General features: G+C 40.4%; 1 protein-coding gene across 1 annotated transcript in view; it reads right to left on the reverse strand.

Annotated features, from left to right (window-relative positions):
• Positions 1 to 19,782, reverse strand: part of EPB41L4B (erythrocyte membrane protein band 4.1 like 4B) — a 182,997-nt gene that overhangs the window by 23,238 nt on the left and 139,977 nt on the right. Inside the window, exons 20-22 of the mRNA XM_075495662.1 lie at positions 8,355 to 8,459; positions 3,851 to 3,989; positions 3,301 to 3,378 (exon numbers count right to left, since the gene is read on the reverse strand). Of these exons, the coding sequence (XP_075351777.1) occupies positions 3,301 to 3,378; positions 3,851 to 3,989; positions 8,355 to 8,459 (322 nt within the window). The remainder of the gene's footprint in view (positions 1 to 3,300; positions 3,379 to 3,850; positions 3,990 to 8,354; positions 8,460 to 19,782) is intronic.

Here is a 19,782-nt window from a genome sequence, read left to right on the forward strand (position 1 = left end):
AACACATGGATAAAACCCAAGGCCATCAAGAAGCATCAATGAACAATGAAGACCATGCAGCTGAGTCAGTGACTATTAATCACTCTTTGCCAGTAATGTTATAGAAGAGAAGGGAGGATGTCTGAAACTGCTTCAAATTAACAGCTCTCCAGCGAACTGGGGAAGTTTGGCAGCATATATCATGACCAAAATAAAAATGTTGATTTTAGATGTCCAATCTAGGTGCCTTAGTCTCTCTAGTCCAGACAACAAAGAGAAGACAGCTGTTTGAATACGCCTCTGCAGGAAACCCCCTGCCTGTGTAGGAACCTGAACTTCTAACCCTATCACCTCAGGCAAATACCCCAAATTAGGCAGTATGAATGACTGTACCTGTCACTGAGTGTGAAACAAATGGGTGCAATTAACAAGCAACTTCCCAAGAGCCAGGTCATAGCATGCAAAACCAGCACACTACCACTGACTTGACAGTAACACGACACTAAGCTGTACGTGATCTTGACCCTCAAATGACAGCACATGTTATCACAACAGAATTATTAAATAATCAGACTGGCTCAAAGTTACGCATTTCCCCTTAGCTTTGCTTTTGTTTGGAGCCTCTCCCCCTGAAGAGTAAACTTTTCATTCAAACCTCAGTTGAGAGCAGCCTGTGGCCAGTGCAACTGCAGAGAAAGGTCTGTAAACAATAACTGCTCTGTAGAGAACAAGCTGACCTTTATAGACGTTAAACAAAACAAAAAGGGTTGATTGATGCTGTGCGGTACATGCTCTCCGAAATATTAAAACCAAGAAAGTCATGGAAGGTTAGTTTATGAACATACAGCGTGATAAATTATGTCAGCGGATGGTGGGGTAGGAAAGGGGAAAGCATGACTGGGTAAAATATTTAGGGAAAAAAGCCTGTATCCTCAGCTTGAAAAGGAAAAGTGTGTAATGCTGACTTCTATTAAATGGAAACAAAAACCAAACCTATAATGTTTTTTAGAATAAGAAATCTATTAGCAAACTCCAAAGGATAATTACTTACAGTTCAGCCACAAACATGTTATTAATACAGAGAAGGACAAGCTAACCTATATAGAATCATAGAATGGTTTAGGTTGGAAAAGACTTCTAAGATCATCAAGTCCAACCGTTAACCTAGCACTGCCAAGTCCACCACTAAACCACGTCCCTAAGCACCACATCTACACGTCTTTTAAATACCTCCAGGGATGGTGACTCAACCACTTCCCTGGGCAGCCTGTTCCAATGCTTGACAACCCCTTCCGGGAAGAAATTTTTCCTAATCTCCAATCTAAAACTCCCCTGGCGCAACTTGAGGCAGCTTCCTCTCGTCCTATCACTTGTTACTGGGGAAGAGATCAACACCCACCTTGCTACAACCTCCTTTCAGATAGTTTCCATTTCAGGCTGCCTGTGTCTTGTCAACCCAAACTACAGACAAAGGCTGCAGAATGCTACACCTCTTTCTCTCTTTCCTTTGCTCCCTTTTAATTTTCCCTTCCCCCAGAAATGTACAGGGGGCGGGGGGGAGGGTGTTCAGCTTAAATACATCTCTTCCTGTTGCTTTCTGGAATGGGATAGTTTCATCATCCAGCACTTCAAGGAGGTTCCAGGTAATCATTCTCATTTCCGTAGATGCTCCTCAGTCTGCAATGGTATTTTCAGGTGCAAAAGCAGGTCCCTCCAATATGGTGGATGTAGGAGCAGTAAGCACTGTACTCTCATTGCAGATGCTAGCGCTGGAACAGTTCTCCCACCAAGGAGACCTAGGGGCTCAAGGAGCTAGAGGGCCCCTTAATTTTCAATTTGCTGCAGTTCAGAGATTCAACATCTGCACTGTAAAAGTCTTGGGGTGCTAGGACTGTTCAGCTGAGCCAGGTTGAAGGGCAAAGATAAGAAGGGGAGGGTGGGTGCCGATAGCACTTTGATGGCAGGTGAAGAATGTTCTTATTGAACCTCCTGAAGTTATAGAGGGACCATCAAGTGCCCTCAAGGACTTTGTGAAGAAACAGGCTCGAAACTGCATGTGAGAGAACAGCTGTGCAGATCTCTCTATCCTTCTAGGGCCACTGTCCATTCCCAAACTGCAGTATATCAGTGACAGTCTCAGCTGCTCCCTAGCTCCTGCCCAGTCCCCTGCATCAAACCTGTCTTCCCATCCACAGCAGCAAGTCTCTAGGCATAGTGCACCCCATACCCACCTCAGTGTACCTCTGAAGCCAAAAAGCCATGGCTGAATATTCACATCCCTTCTGCAAGCAGAGAGGGGCCTTAGGAGGGATAAGCCTTCACTTCACCAGGCTTGCAGGGGAAGCCACATCTCTCATTCAGTGGTAACAGGACCCAAGCAGTTATTTACAGACTGGTACCATACTGTCTCTGAAACAAAATGCGCATCCCCACAGCACCTACCCAATATTGTAAACAAGGACCTAACCATGTAGTGAAATCAATGCCCAGAACAGAAGTACTTTAATACAATAATGTTTATGCCAAAAACGTAGTGCCGCCCCTGTCGTGCTTTTTATATGCTTTAAACATGGTTTCTAGAAGACAGCAAAAATGGCTTTGGACAGCAGAAGAGCTATCTGGCATTAGAGCTATTTGCAATGCAGGATGACTTGGAGAAAATTAAGGATCATACTGTGATCCTTTAAGTAATCTGCTGGGAATCTGAGCTGAAAGCCTGAGATCACTGAAGTCAAGAGGCATTTTGACTTCAGTGAGACCAGCATCTCTCCTTGGCTTTTAAGAAAAAATACAAATCACATACCTCTAAAAAAAGAAGTTAATAACCAACGTGTTATAGACTATTTTGCCTTAAAGTGAAGCAAAGCACTCTGCTAATGAAACATGAAAGTGCAGGTACACGTCTTTGGATTGGCTACTAGGTAAGGTCTGAGCAAAACTTGTGGGGAGAAGAAGGGACTTTCCAGACAACTCCCAAAAGCAAATCTATGATCACATTAGGAATCTACGTTAAGGGGACAAAGAAGCTCGTGAAACCAGTGCAGCAAGGTGTAAAGATATCCAGGTAGGAGAGAGAAACGAGAAGTCATCCAACAATAAAGAATCATATTCAAAAGCTCAGCCATAATATTTGTTGATGTGGACTGATTTTCAGAAATACTGAGCTGAGTTTGACGGATGCTCAGGATCACCAAATATCAAGGAAACTTACTTTATTCCTGTGCTCTACCCAACACACAGCATAGTATCCCATTCATTTTAGCTGCAGACAAACTATTGAAAACTTTTACATTTTCCTGGTTGCAAAATGAAACTATTTACCATAGGTGTGGCCTCTGTGAAATCCATCAGGAGGTCTCCTGGCTCCAAAGCAAATGTACTTCCAGCATCTGTGGAACTCTAAAGGCAAAGAAGAAACCCAGCATTAAAAAAAAATTTAATTTTTGTAATTCTGTTAGTTGTTTTTGGTTTTGTTTTTGTTTTTTTAACTCCGTAAAGCATAGATTGCCAAATGGATTTCAAATTTCACACCATGTTTTTTAAGTATGGCTATGCAGGAAAGACAGACAACAAAATTATGCACCTTTGAAATCAAGGTAAACATTAATTTAATCCTGACCCACTGCCCCCTAATGTTGATGAAAAACTATTACTGATTTTAGTTGGGCCTTGGAGCAGGCTCTAAGTATTTCCTTACACAATAGGTTAAACATATTACTACAACTCTGAATTAAAAACTACTCCTAAATGCAGGATTACTCCATTTAAGGAAAACATGTCATCTGCAACTCCCTCCCACCCTTCCTCAACTCCCTCCCACCCTTCCTGAATACTCTCCGAACTGACATAAGCTCATCTCTTTTCATATTACCTTGCCACCAGGTGAAACCTGTGTTTGTCCTTCTGATGTCTGTGGCGTACATGTTTTCTGTGACCCGGGGGATGCTGAAGACACAGGTGTTGATGCCGCCGCTGCTGCTGCCAGTGCTGGAGGAAGGTCATCTTCATCACTGCAGTTGACAAAAGCAGACAGATCTTCTCATTAGAAAATGTCACTGGACTTTGAACGTACTTGTGCTGGAGGAGGCACTGGAAACGTGTATATCAGCTGTAGTGCTTTGGAGTGAAGTTCTGTTTACTCTTCCATCTGTAATGCAGCTAACTTTTCAAGTAAATTAGATTTTTTAAGCTTTAAAGATTCCTCAAAAGTCAATTGGCTAGGTAACTGTCATCTGCAAATGGAAATCCTGGGTATGATGTGCAAGTAGTGTTTCTATGGAATATGTACATATGAATAAATGAACTGATTTGATACTACTCTAATGTTTATTCTTTTCTGTGGAGGCTGGCTGTATTGATAAGAACAGATCTGGTTAGATCCATCCGTGGGACTGACTGCTTCATTGGCTTTAGACCAACAGGAGATTTGACACCCATTATGCAGCTACTCTGTGCTACTGTTTTCAAACTGTTTTTAAAGGACTTTGATCGACTCCAAAAAGGAGCTCTTTAGAAACATTCTTGTGAGGGTATCTTTTTCCTGTCCCATTTATTCTGCTTACAGAGAAAACATTTTATTTAAACCAGGTTGCATGCTTCCCTTGGGCTCTAGGCCGTCAAGCTGAGCTCTTTCCATCTCACCTACTGTCACCACTAAATGAAAGCCAGTAGAGAATATTATACCTTCGTTTACTTTTGTAGAGCCCCATTGACTCCAAATCATTGGGATCAGTCAGCCCCGAGTCAGGATGTTTCCAACTGCTAACTGCAATTGCACGGAGGTAAACAGAGTCACAGTTTGGCCTACAGAACCTTTATTACTGGGAATGATGTGTGAAAAGGAAAGACTACAGCTTGACAGTTTAAAGCACATAGAAAAATGATGAGAAAAATGATTCCTGCTCATAAAATGGCACCAATTTTAACTACCAATTAGGTAGTCACAGTGCACAGATGCCTGCCATGCCAGTTTGACAGACACTTCCAGAACAGAACTGTACTTGGTTTAGTGCTACTTGAAGGCAGCATGCCTAGGCAACACAGTACTTCAAAACTACATGGCATACAGGGTACACAGACTTGTGGTGAGTTGTTTTGGTGACAGCAATGTTTTTTTATTATGATATAAAGCTATGGTGATTAATGTTATCTTTTTCATGCTTCATTCTTTATTTCTTCTGGGTAAGGATAGAATTCAGTGCCAGAGCATGTACAATGCACAATTTTTATGCTGGAAAGAAAATGCAGAATCTTTCGGACCTGTTCAATAGATGTTTTATTAATGCAACAAGCCAGAGTTGGGCTGTTGACCTAGTTAATCTCTCTTTCAGAAACATGTAGCTGACATTTTCTCAGTCCTTGCTCCCCACTCTCAGCAGCAATACATGGGACTCTCCCCATCCTTGCTGGGTAAAGCTGCTCTGTTACACACAAGGAAGTGGAAAATTGTCACGAACTTGCCAGTTCAGAAAGGCTTCTTAGTGTCTGGGAACCTAAGCTAAGGGTTAGGGTCCAGTCTTATCAGTCATCAAGCTATTAGCATGCAAGCTACAAGTCTGAGAATTTGCCTTCTTCTGTATTCCTTTCACAATACTTCTTCACTATTTCTTTGCATTTCCCATATTTGCAGTCCAGACACAAGATAATTTAAATTGAACAGAATTTGGGTCTACAAAAAGAAAAAAAAAATCGTGGCCCATATTTTTAACTGTGGTGTCTTCAGCATAGGTGACACCTGTGGTTAGATGTGTTTATGTGCACTTGAGGTGCCATTCCTCATGTCTAATACTGGACAACTGAAAATCCACATGAGGACAAGACATGCTCAAAAATGGTTCCTCAAAAACTCACAAACCAAAAATTGAGAATTCACTCCTGAATATATAAATACATTTTTTTAAAAATACAGTGTTTAAATGTTGCTTCTCTCTATGTGTACAATAACACCATTGCCTTTTCCATTGCATAACCCTGCCTCTAGTCTCCTTTCCATTCCACTTGCCTCCCACTGCAGTATTTGTCACTTCAGCTCTTGCCTTCCCAAGTTCTGCTCTTCCCAGACACTACTGAATTCTCTGTGGTACTGCTACTCTCAGTGCCCCCTGGCATCCTTTCCCTTCTCTCTAGGACAACCTCTCACTCATTTTCATTTACCCTCTCCACCTTTCCTCAGTGCTGTTCTCAGGTGTGGGGGCACGTGTTCTGCAGGTGCTCAGCAGCTCTGAGGGACTGGCTGACTGTTCACACACAGAAAAGGGAAGTGCTCAGTCTCTGGCCCAAAGATTTTCTCTTTGCCCTTTAAGAACAGGTTGGCTAAACACTTTCTCAGGCAAGAATGATCTAGGAATAGCTGTTCCTGCTTCAGGGATGACCCCTTTTGCAGTACCTATTTTCATTATTCTATGTCCTAGTACCTATACCTCTCCTTTGGTTGCCACCTTCTATTTATTGGTAAACACACCCTCTCCAGCCCTAACCTACCCTAGAGCAATTTTTTTCACCCAGATTCTTAAAAAATGATTTCTTACTAGCCTTGCTATCTTCAACACCAACTTATCCTACTACCTTACTTTAATGGTCCCATGGGAAATTTTCTGCTTTTGCATACATAACATCACCAGGGTACTCTTACATCATAATTGTCTACACAGCATAACCCTGTTCTCTTTGTTTGCTGTGTAGCAGTATTTGAGGACCAACTTTAACAACCTGTTTAGGTTACAACTTAAATCATAAACTTTTCCAAGTGTGCGTACAAAACCTGTGACTATACCTGCAACAGGTATGCAAAATGAATTTCTTGCCTGCCCTTACATATCAGTGTGCTCAAAGAATAGGATCAGCTACCGCGTTCTGTTCATTACCTGCCTTATGAAGAGCATCAAATAATTGGTCCTCTCAGTGTCACGGCCTTTTCCTTTGCTGACTGCTATCTACAAGTCCCTACATTATATAAAAATCTGAAAAATTAGATGCATCTTGAAATATGTAGGAGGTTTCCTTCCCCTGGCTTGTAGAAAAAGACGTAGTAGAAGTGGTGTCTTGTTCAAGAAAAGTGCACTGCTGTCTGAGCTATGCTGAGCAGAGTGAGTGAGCAGGCTTCATTCAGGCCTTGGAAAACTGCTCCTAACAAATGCTGCCAAGTTCCGTGTCACAGATTACCTTCAGGATTAGAGAGCAGTAAGGGAACCTGGGTTCTCTTCCCAGCTTGAATTGTCAATTCCCATCTCCTATCTCATTTTCAAACCATACTGGTTGATGTATTGTGGTAAAAGAGAGCATGTTATGTGGCCTGCTGACCAAGCTGTGGCTGTGTGTTCCTGTATATCAGCCTTGGTCTCTTGGACAAACACCAATTTGGCTAATTGCTCATTTTCCTCCTAGTTTCAATTTGATTCGTTCTTCTGTTTCTTCTCCTAAATATTTTTTCAGTTTTGGTGATGTAGACTGTTACTTTTTTTCCATAACAAAAGCCAGTGTTCTTAATAGTGAGACAGAAAATAACTACATATTGATATTTATTAGAATCCTTTTGGAGAGAAGGAAAACTTTTGCTAATGTTGCTATATATTCAGCGATACTAGAATGTTAAATTGGTGGAGGGGCTAACAGTTCCATGCCACGTAGAAAGTATACATATTTTTTCTTCATTATGGCATTGGTGTTCTTGTACTAATAAGTTTATGCTGACATTGTCCCTTTTTTCCCCTAGTTTCTGGTGGCCTTGTCTGTCCTTTCATATGAAAGACAAATCAACAAACTGATTTCCACATCTATTCAGTACCTCACATCTCCAGAGACTCTCAAACTGGATGAATTAGGTGTAAATGGGATGCCAAAGCCCTATAGGTACAGATCACTCTTGCCAGGACTGAGACGGAACTTTGCTGGCTGTACCTGTAGCGGGCTCAGCAATTTCTGCATGTGACAAAAATCAGAGAGAGAGAGAGAGAGAAGGTGCAGTTTCTGAGAGGGAATGGCTGACAGCACAGCTTGACCACCCAACAACTAAGGACTGTTTTCCTCGTTTTGCAAATGGGGTTGTAATGAAGCAGACAGAGCAGCTTGCTCCAGCTCACACCAGGTCTTTGACACTTCGTGTGGAAAAGAGTTTTTTAATTCCTAACCTATAAGCTCAGAAAAAGGCAGAGGGCCTGCAATCCTGAGGGTTAGCAACTGCATAGGGATGGCAAATTCATTTCGTATTAAAAGCTTAAAGATTCTCAGTGATGAAAGGAATGGTATCAGTATAAGATCATTATCATGTAATTGCACTCATGCCTTTCAGAAGGCATAGCTAGAGCAATAATTAGCATCCCCCTTCAGTTTCAGCTGTAGTAGGCAAAAACATAAAGATAGTGCTATACGTTACTCACAAACTGTACTGCCTCGTTAACTTCCTCACACGAGACACTTTAATCTCCTGCTTTTCTGTAGGGCCAGTTGATGGCGTAGTTTCAGGTCGCACTGGAGCTGGACTTCTAAAAATAACAAGAAAAATATATGTGGCACAGTCTTTATTTAAACTACTTCAGGCATATCAACAAAGTTCTAACTCATCAACACATATTTATCTTGCAAAGTGGCAAGTGCCCATTGAAGTTCATCCTTTTGTTCCATTTATAGTCCACAGGCCAGCGTGCATGAACAGAAAAGGATGTGCGAACTCACTCTCCTGTGCATTGCATACCATTTACAAAAGCAGCAACTGATTACAAATACAGAGCCTATGTAAGAGACCATGTGGAAGTGTCACTGTTTCCAAAATACAACATTTTAATAACAGCCCAGCAATTCAGTCATGTCAGAAATCTTTTTACAAAAAATACCTCTAACAAAAATTATTTTGTGAATTGTGAAACCTGTTCTGCTTCAAACAGTTTTTACCTGAAATTAAACGTTATCCTTCTGCATTTGCAAGAGCCGCTCAAGGGAAATGAACTAATGGATTTGATCCAAGAAAAGGATACTTGCTCGAAAAAAAGCAAAACTCAGACATGTTTCAGATGCTCATCAATGTGAAATACACCTGCAGATCTCCAGCAAAGGATAGAAATGGGAATGAGGAGACCCACATAAAAGGATCTTCTCTTTAACCATTTATCAGTAGAGTTAACTAAGGCTTGAATACAAATAGCATAAATACTAAATACAAGATCTTCATGACCTTGGGAGGAAACCATTTCAACTGTGAGCTTGAGTGGCATGAAGACACATGAATTATCTTTACTACTTATATTTGAAGCAACACATTATGATTAAATACATCTTATGCGTATTACAAATGCTATAAGCATAATAAATATGCCAAACATTAAAGGAGTAATTTGAAAGTCTTGATTAATAATTTATGAAATGGTATTCTGCTATCTAATCTGAAGTCAGATACTAAGTTAGTACTTCAGCAGCCCTACTGATTGCTGGTGGGACTGCTCATGCACTGAGGTACATTCCACAACTGGCAGAGGTGGCACAGTCTTGTCTCTAATATTATAAATTTGGGTTGAATTTTTTAAGTCTACTTGCATCGTATTAGTCTTCTGAAGCCATAATAAGATAAGCGTATTTAATCTTCACAATTGCAGTTCCCTCTGATGCCGCTGTGAGTTTTAAGCTTCATTAACCCTCTCTGATAACTTCTGAACCTGCTGTCCAGCTACAACAGAATCTACTGGGATGGTATAGCCTTCAGATTATATCTTAAGTCTTCCTATGTGTTTTTTAGTCTTTGGGAAGGCCACAGAGCATAAGATGGAGGAATGGGAAGTTGGAGAGTACAAAGGACATACATAAATCATAAATCCAACTCTACTAGTTCTGCTTCTGATGGAACAACTTTTGTTGGTTTTTGTTCTGCTTTTTGATCCCATTAATTTCAAGAAGTCAGTACAGATAGCAGCAAGATTCATATCTTGCCCCTTCCCAAATTCCATTTTCAGGGTCAGTCATTTATATCTCAGATTTGCAATGAGATTAATGCAGAACAATCCAGCCAGATTTTCAGACTTCTTGCTGAGTTTCTTAGGGTGGCAAATAAGGGGAAGATAAGGGAAGAAAAAAGCCCAAACTCTCTTGTTTTAATCTTGAAGTCAGTATGTCTGATCTGGAAATCTGTGAACCAACATCATGATGGAAGCCCCCGATGTCATTTTCATCAAGTCAGTCTTCAGAGTGGATGACTGCTCTAGCTATTCTTTTTTTAGACACCTTGTGCTAAACCAAAGGTAGCTTTTGACAACTGAAATAAATTGCTAGTTCCCAAATTTTACCCAAAGACATTTTCAATTCAAGTTCTAACATAAGCAGGATAAATATGTTAAAACCTGTTTAACGACTGGACCTTAGGGGATGGTCAGATCCTTAGGGGATGTGAATATGTGTAATGCCATTATTTCCAGCTCAAGCCTTCTGAAATACATTAGCTGAAATTCTTGCTCTGAATGAGCAGTTCCCACAATTCTCCAATACCTTTCTAAGACAGTAGTTACAAGTTTTAAACCTTTTCATCAACCCAGTGAAAGCAGGAACAAAAATAGTGGTATCAACTACATGTGAGTTGAAAAATGTTTGCTCAAAAAGATAATAAGTAATGCTCTACTACTATCAAGGGGCTCAGGAAACAGCACAGTGTGGAACAGCAAAGCTGGTAACAAATCTATTTCCACTTCATGGCTATTTCAAATTTCTCAAGACAACATTATAATCTGTAATGAAAGTAAATCAGATATTTTCACACAAGGGAAAATTTGAAATGATAACTTCAGTTCCTTTAAAAATTTTCATTTTACAAAGCCTGTGTATCTCCTTTTGATTCTCATCATCTGCAATTTTAAAAAAGGGGAGGAGGTGGGACTTTCGAAGCAGTTATTTCAATTGCCAAAATCAAATTTTTATTTGAAAAGATATTGTGCAATTTTGTAACTAAAGCAGTTTATAATGGTTTAAAAGCAAGTTATGAAACTGATTCATATATATGAAATGTTTTAAAGTTCTGAGTCTGAATTCATCTTGAGAAAAGTTTCACATGAAAAATTTCACCCAGCTGTGATTAAAAGTGTTTGAGAACCAAACAGGACCTACTCTCTAACCCAACAAACAGATGAAAAACTTACTATCTTCCTTTGAATGCTGCAAATTTTCAAGTGAACAATATAAAAAAAAGCCAAGATACCGTACCACTAGACACACCTACTCCTATTTCAGTGATTGTAACTGATCCGATAAACTTTACTTGTATTTTGTATCATGCCAGTAAAGTATCCCACTCACTTATTTGCAAAAGCAATACCATTTTTCGAGCGAAAACTTCTTTCCCTTTATTATAAAATTTTGCCATCATTTTTGTTAGAGGCTGGATGCAGTGACTATCTTTCTCCTGATATTTATCAGGTCTCTAGGAGAGACACAAGCACCATTTAATTGCACATTTCAAGAAGCTGCAGGTTATCTAGGGTGTAAATTGAAGCTGCCTCTGAATGAAAAGGAGCAGTGGCAATGCCTCCACCTGAAGAGACTGACTGAATCCAGTCTACCATAAGCACAGATGAAATGTTAGACTAGTCCTACCAACTGCACAGCTGGACTTTTGCCCTCATTAAAACCTTGCTAGGTTAGCTCTTTCCACACCAGCCTACAAAATCCGTGACGGCTCCTGTTTCATCTCCAAACACTCTTCCTCAGTCTGAACATGCTCAAAACTGTTGCTACTCTCACTTCAGCAACCAGATGCAAGAAGTGCTCAGCTTGATCAACTCAGAGCCTGGTCTGTGTTTTAAAAATGGCAGGCTTTTAATATCACACAAACTCTTAAGAACGATCTCATTGATATTCCTGAAAAAGAAGCAACTATAAAGCAGAATAAATTCTATTGTTATCTTTTGAATTCTACAGCCAGAATATATTATCTTATATGGAACGATATGATTCCTGAATAAAAACCTTGTAATTATTTTGGCTATTTAAATAGAGTCATTATGTGCAGATATCACCATTTGTAGTTTATAGTCCTACATGTAGTGACTTATGTGAGCTTGAACAAAACCTGAAGTGTTGAAAGATCAGTGGGACTCCAACTTAAAAAAAAAAAAGAAAAAGAAAATGTGCAGTTGTGCAGCATATTACAGTTCCTTTATAAGGTTCTGTTTCAATGTCATTAATTCATAAGAAACCTTTTTCCTGTAACAGTATTCAGCCACCACAGCATAAAAATGAAGGTACTGAACCAAGACAGAGTTACTTAATGACCTGGCACCTTACATAAAAATCTGTCACTTCCTGGTGAGAATGACAATAACAACCACGGATGGCAGCATGCAGCGGCAGGTCATCAGAAACTGCCTATGCACTGAGAGACCCAGCACACTCCTGAGCAGCAGCCAGCATGCTCTGCTGAACCAGCTTCAGCCCGTTTCACAAGCCTGCACAGAAACATAAACAAGTCCTAGAGAGAAATCCCCCCAAACCCAAGAAATTAGTTTTGTTCTCCGAGTAGCAGCCAACAGGGCTACTGAAACCAAAACTGCTCACAATATATACTGTGGAACATTTCAAGTGACCACAGATGTCCACTGATTTAGCTTGAATCTTCCCTGGGCACATGATGTAGGTGCTCGTGCCAAGGGACTCGGGGGGTCCCACCCCACCCTGGCTCAGCCGTAATGGGGAGACTAGTTTGCAGCGCTGGGGCTGTGCTGCTGTCTGCATCACCCCTTTGCGTATGGTGGCTTCCACAGCCTGACATGCCTTCCTTGTCCCCTGCTAAGCTGGCTCCAGGCAGACCTCCGTACTTGTTAGAAACGTGGCAAGTGGGCCGTGTGGGAGCAAAGGATTGTGTACCTAGTAAGCTGAAAGCGATAAAATAACTTCTTTTTCCCTGGAGGATCCAGTTCAGAATTTTAAAACCACCAAAGTCTGCTGGGGTAACCCGCTTTCTGCATTTGTCTTTAACAGGTTTTATCCTCTTTGCTTCTGTTTGTGCCTTTTTTGCCATCTGGAACAATTTCTCTCCCTCCCAGACTAAGGCCAAGAGGTAGAGGCTAAAAGCTCCATGATTTACAAGGATACAGCCATCTGCATAAAGGTTGACCTGCCTTCAGGTGCTGAAAAAAACCCCAAACCACTGGCTGATTTTTGGCTTCAGAACTCCCTTTGAGTGGAAATAAGGTAGTGAAATCTTGGCAAGGAAGAAAGGAAAGAAGAGGAAAAATATTTGATAGATTGCATTCTCTTGTGTATCAAAGACATAGCCTAACAAGATAAGCAAACACACATGAACATGCAAATCTTTTCTCAGTCTGTGCTCTAAGTGTTCCACACTTATTTCTTTTCCAAAGTTATGGCCATCTGAAGTTAAGAAACAATAATATGTGCTTTTTCACTCTGATAAGGTAGCTTTTCTCAGAAGACAGGTTAGCTCTCCAAAACATTATTTGGACATTAGAAAGCTATTGCCAGCACCAAACTTTCTGAATAAAGGTGAATAAAGGTTTTCTCTTCTTGTTTCCTTTTTTTTTTCCCCATATAGATTGCAGATGTACAACAAAGCTCCTTGCTACAGAGCAGCAGCAAAATCCAAAACCAGCTTGTGGACTTTCCTTACCCTCCTCACTTGAGTTCTGTTTCTTTTAAAGGAAAAAATTCCCTCCTGACCCTTGTCCTTGTATTGAAAATGTGTCTGCAGTCTAGACAAAAATGTGATGCTCCTGTGGTACAACAGATAGATAATGATGATACAGAAACTGTTCTTTTCCCCCAGCTCAGAGTAATGTAGGTCAACACCCAGTATCTAAGGTCAAACTGAGCTACAAATTCTACCTCTCCATACAGCAATCAGGACATTACAAATCCTGTGGTTTCCAAAGAGCCTAGGCGCAGTTTAAGGGACACAGCCAAAGAAATGCACCTCGAGTGGGGTATTTCATCAGCTTAACCTCATCTGAAAGGTCTGAGTACTCCTCCTTTCTCTGTAGTTCGGAGATTAAGAATACAATTACAAACAATTCATCAGCATCTGACTTCAGGCAACAGGTCAAAGAGGTCTTTAATACTTGGAATGAAGTCAAAGAACATACCTAGGTGTCCTATTTGCAATCTTTAATGCAGACTGGCAGGCAAAGGGTATGCAAGAGTTCAGCTTGAAGTTATTACTTTGATGCAGAAATTACTGGGTGAGGTTCCCGTAAAAAGCCAGAGTAGCAGATCCATTAACCTGTCCACTGGATTGAGGCCAGGCTGATGTGTATTTAGCTATTCACTTTGGTTTTGGAAATGCTGGCTGAAATTTTTCAGTTGGAGAATGAATGTTTTTATTTTTGAGGATGAAGATTGAATGAAAAAGCAGCTTTTTAAAAGCAATTAATATTTGTTAGGAAGAAGTCAAGATAGATAATGTTTTTAGTTTTCCTAGAATATTTCACAATACATTTAGAAGGAGATATTTAAATGTTGTTTCAGACTCTGCCTCATAGAGTTAAGTCCATTCTGATTCTAAGAAAACACAACTTGCTTGCATTCACTGAAGTTCAGGTCAGGTAAAACCAAGCACGTAATTTTTGACCTTCAATTCTGACCTGCCTAAAAGTTCTTTTGTATATGACTATTTTTCTAGGGAACTGAAGTCTTTGACTTGAGGAAACAAGCTGTCCATAATCATCCAGGTGACATGCCTGTTCTTAGCCTCCAAATGTAAATGTGGACATCTCCTATCACAGCTCTCGCTGGATGGTTGGTCCAAAACTTCAGCTCTGTGATGCTTAGAAACTACCTACCTAGAAACTGTCCATGGTTAAGGCCCCAGACTTGAAGACCTGCTGTCAGTTTGCAGTCTTTGTAAGAACTGCTGTTAAATACAGTGTCCAAGAGAGCTTTGTGGGCCACGGCCATCTCTATCAATTGAAATTTCTAAATAAAAATCAGGTCATCTGCCTTAAAGTCTTGAGTAGCTGATAAGCAGCTGTACAATACATTCCACTTCTTTGAGAACACTACCACCTCAGAACCCTAGCTTTCCTTACAAAAAAGGAAAGTTGTTTTTTTCCTTAAAAAAATGTTGTCTTGACTTATGATTCCAAAGAGTCCTAAGTCAGTGTCACTGATAGAAAAAGTCAGTGCGCAGAGTACATATTGTTGGATAAGCTAGAACAAACTCCCTGTGCACATGTCTATATGCTGTTGGAAAGCTACCCTGACATTCACTGGAAGTGTACGTATAAAGACAGATACTGAGGTATTATTTTCAGATCCAAAATGTGTACAGATTAGGCAAACATCAGTATGATTTACATCTTGCTCATATGGTCCTATCCTGAGAGCACCTGCAGAGAGCCAAAGTTCTCTGAAAAAACTGGTTCAGATGCACACTGCACCAGGTACTTCAGCAGGATGTTAGCTCAGATACCAAGAGATGATAATTAAAATGTTAATATAGTCTGTGCAGGTGAGAAAGGAAAGGGAAAAGCACAAGAATGCAGACATTACTTTGAGTGACACTCCTCCCTTGATGATATAAGAAAGTTATATGTAAGAAGTATTATTGCTTCGGTCAGAAAAGGTGTAGGACATATTCACATAAATTGAAAGGCAGACAAACTCAAAGCCTAGTGTACATCAGATGCACAAGCCACAGCAGGGCAATCACATTCTGAGAATCTGTATGAGCAAAGCTTACTCTGCATTGGGCATTCAGAATAGTGCCTCCTGATTCATCTGTATCCTGTATAACTTGATATAATTTAATATTTTCGACCCTTCTTTTCTGGTGTACAGCATCATCAAGCTCTGTACGATAACATTTAATTTTACGTTACGTGTTGAGCAGCTCCTAATGTAATTAGTCTTAATGTAATAGCGTAATTTGGTTTTGGATGGGAAGATTTACAAAGAAAATTAGAATAAATGAATGCACAAAGCACCAGCTGGTGCTTATACCTACTCCCACATAAGAAGAATATTGCTATTTGCAATCCTATGAAAGATGAGGTAATTTGGATAACAAGGATCAACAAAGGGTGATGCAGCAGTTGGTCTAAACAGAAAGAAATCTGCAGACAAATCCTGAACCATGTGGGATGTAAAGCATGCCAAAGTTGGTAGCAATCCAAAAGCATGCTATAAGGGAAAATAAATATTGCAGTCCATAAAGGTACCACATGGTGCACAGCAGCAAGTGGCAACAGCGACAAGAACCATAATAACTGACCCACCAGCTCGAGGGCTTCAGTTGAAGAGGGATCTTGACTCGCAACACTTGAGCACCTGCCTCAGAAATGCAGGAAATTGCAGTTACACATTTGATCAGTATTTTGCACAAGAGGCTGTATAATCTCCATCTTGGTGCTTTAAAAATTCAGCTAGACAAAGCCATGGCTGACCTGATCTAGTGTTGGTGACAGTCCTGCTTTGAGCAGGAGGCTGGACTGGATGACCTCCAGATGTCCCTTCCAATCAACAGTTCTATAATTCTATGATAAATAACTAAAATTTCTCAGAAACAATGTCAACGACTATTTCAATTTTCCAAAACATAACCTCAAAAGAGTGTATCTATTTTAACTACTGGATAGTCTTGTGTGTGTAACAGTAAGCAGCTACTCACAAAATGAAGACTAACATTTAGCAGATGAAGAAGGTGTTAGTGTTTACATGTACCAGCTCTTGAAGACCTTCAGCTAGATCACCTGAATCACACATATATCCTGTCTAAGCTTTCCTGAGCTTCAAGTGACCATGAAGAAAAAAGTACATTATCAGTAAATCCCAATAATTGCCAGATAATTCCTGTCTTACAAATTTTATTTCAGTTGCTTACCAAACTTTCTTCAACTTTAGGCATTTTTGCTAATATTTCCACTGTCTAACTTGTCCCAAACTTGGGACAAGAACTTGGGCCCCTAAAACTTGGGCCCCTAACTTGTCCCAACTAACTTGGCAAACAGGCTATGCCTGAGGATGACCAGTATTTTGTCTGGTTCCAAAGTATTAGCAATTCCTGACATGTGTACTAATTTGGGCTAATTCTTCACAAACTGGAATTCCTGAAGCCAGTGCAGCAGAGTTATACCAGGGATTACATTCAGCCATATTTGAAGAAGAGAACAAAATAAGAAACGTGTAGACCTTTATGTTAAATATAGCCAAACTCTGTGTGTGTGAATCTGTGTAGACATGTACACACATATACACACTATAGGCTTACCCAGGTGGTCATAGCCAGAGAGAAAACAGATACTTCAAAGAGTTTTCAGGAGAGGTTCATGTATAGGCATTGGGGAAGTTGTACTGATGGTGCTTCTATCTGGCAAAGCTTTGAATAAGGAGAGGAATAATGGAAGGAATTCTCTTGATGGGGTTCTGTGGTTAGCCATATATTTATTACCTTCAACAAAGGAAGCAGGCTGGCAATGAGGTGGGAAATTTCTGGAAAGAAAGTTCAAGAGGTTATCTTTCTAGCAGCCCATTCCTTTACTAAGAAATGGGTGAGGTCTATAAAAAGGTGAAGAGGTGACTATGTGATTCATGTTCACTTGATATGCTACAGGAGAGAAACCTCTGCATCCCTGGATCACTAGATGGGCCGGGCCTCTGATCAAGAGGAGAGTGTGATGAGAGGTGATAAGAAATCAGGTGACTACAATTTTCATTTTTATATTTCCTACAATATTGTATACTTCCTTCATTATACAAATGTTCTGGCAGACAGCCTGAACCCTGATGTCTCAAGGCTAAAAGAATCAAATAAAAAAATCGCAGTTGGAGGCAGGTGATGAGGGCTTTACCAAAACTATACATAAGAGCATGCAGTAATCTCAAACCTGAATTAAATTAGACATCTAATCAGCAAATTCTCCCTGAACACTTCTCCCTCGACACTTCCATCTGGACACAGAGTTAGATACCTGGGTGTAAGGAATTTTCTAACAGACAGGGAAACACTTCTGTTACTTCCTCATAATCCCTTCTGGCCCATTCAGCACTATGACAGGACCTCCTCTAACAACACTAAAGAAGAAAATGTTATTTTAGAAAGACTTTTCTAGCTCTAGTGGAAGATGAATTCCTCTTGTTGGTCATAAAAAGGACTGACGATCACTGCCTCCTTTGCAGACTTGGGCCCTACATCCCAAAAGAATTACCATTAAAAATCATTGCAAAATGACTGGCATTGCAAATTCCAAACTAGACCAATGTTCACACAAACACATTTTTACTACATGCCTAACAAAGCATACCTCACTATGCAAGGTGGCAACTGCAAACTAACTGTATCTCTTCTTGATTTGATACAGGCAGTATAAAAAGCAAAATAACGCAAATACATACATAACACATTTTTTCAGGTATTCCTTCTTCCATAAACCAATATTATGTTCTGCCTTGTCCAAAACGCTTATGCCCCAGCTATATATAGCTGGGCTGTAGTTCTCTGTATGTATTGCTTGGGTGTCGATGAAAACGTGTGTGCTTTCAAGTCTGTTACAACAGAGCTGTAATAAAGACACGTCGAACTCTTCTTGGTAGGACTTCTGTGTCTTATCAAGATAACTCGTGGACCTCCTACTTAACCCACTTTTGAAATTCCCCTCCCGTTCATTGCTCTCATTTGACTTTGTTCAGCTGAGAGCTCTGTCATGTGCAGCCCAGATGGATCCAGCTGAGGTAACTGTACAACTTCCCTACTGCCACTTCCAGATTTGCTGCTCTGCTAGGGGTTATCAGCAAAGCAGCAGGGTCAGCAAGGGGAATGTATGACTGTGTCCGAGTTCATAGTGCACTATATCAGCCTTAATTACAGAATACAGTGAGTGTAAGCTAGGACACTGCAGCACGTATTGGGTTGACTGAGCCATCAGCTTTTTCCTCACTGAATGTGGGAACCAGCACTTGAAACAGTCTGGGAGAAAAAAATCCTACCCAGAGGAGAGAAAGCTAGAGAGACACACAGCACTGCTCTCCAAAAGCAGGGAGGAGAGAGGACTGTACTCTTCTGTGGTCCCACATCCTCCTGCAGCTTAATCCGATGTGTACAGGTTAGCTATCAACAGGAAGATCAGGAGACAAACCTTGCACTTCCAGCTTCTGCACCAAATGACAGAGCAAATTTCACAGGCTTTCACCTCCTGAAAACTGACAAAATAGTGCAATTTCAGCTTCAAGTGTGGGGTTTTTCCCCATATTTAAAATGACTTAGATTTAGAAGGATCCGCAGTTTGCCAACAGACACAGAAAAGAGGTGAATAAATTGACTGATACATGATGATTTTGCATAAGCACAACATTATACACCATTCTGAGGCCATGACCAACAAAATGACTGGAGACCTGCTTGTAGCAAAAGTGGCTATACCATGCATACATATGAGTAATTACTAGTTGAACTAGAAATAATTCTACAAGGAGCTATAGCAATTGTTAGCCAAATTGAGTCTGCTGTGGCAGATGCTAAAATAATTGCTCAGGGGGATTGAAGGCCATATCCAAGCAGTTAATTCATTAGAAGTGTAATCTTCAGAGCGGCAATGGACGAGCAGACAAAATGGTAGCAAAGAGAGCCCAGTTCTTTAATCAAAAAAGCACTACTGTCCTCCTTCCTCACCTTCTATTTCCCTATTTGTATGAACAATTCATGCTTCAGTTAATGATCAAAACTGCCTATGTTTGCTTACTAGCTAGCCTGAACAAATTTCCCAGTGTCTTGGGTTTGGAAAAAACAGAGCATTTTGCTAGTGCATTGTACAGTCATCAGTAATCAAATACATGAAGTCACTGTCCCTGCTATAAATCCCTTACATGAAAAGAGTGGAGTATTGT

This window comes from Mycteria americana, chromosome 2 (assembly GCF_035582795.1).
Source record: "Mycteria americana isolate JAX WOST 10 ecotype Jacksonville Zoo and Gardens chromosome 2, USCA_MyAme_1.0, whole genome shotgun sequence".
Lineage (NCBI taxonomy): Eukaryota > Metazoa > Chordata > Aves > Ciconiiformes > Ciconiidae > Mycteria > Mycteria americana.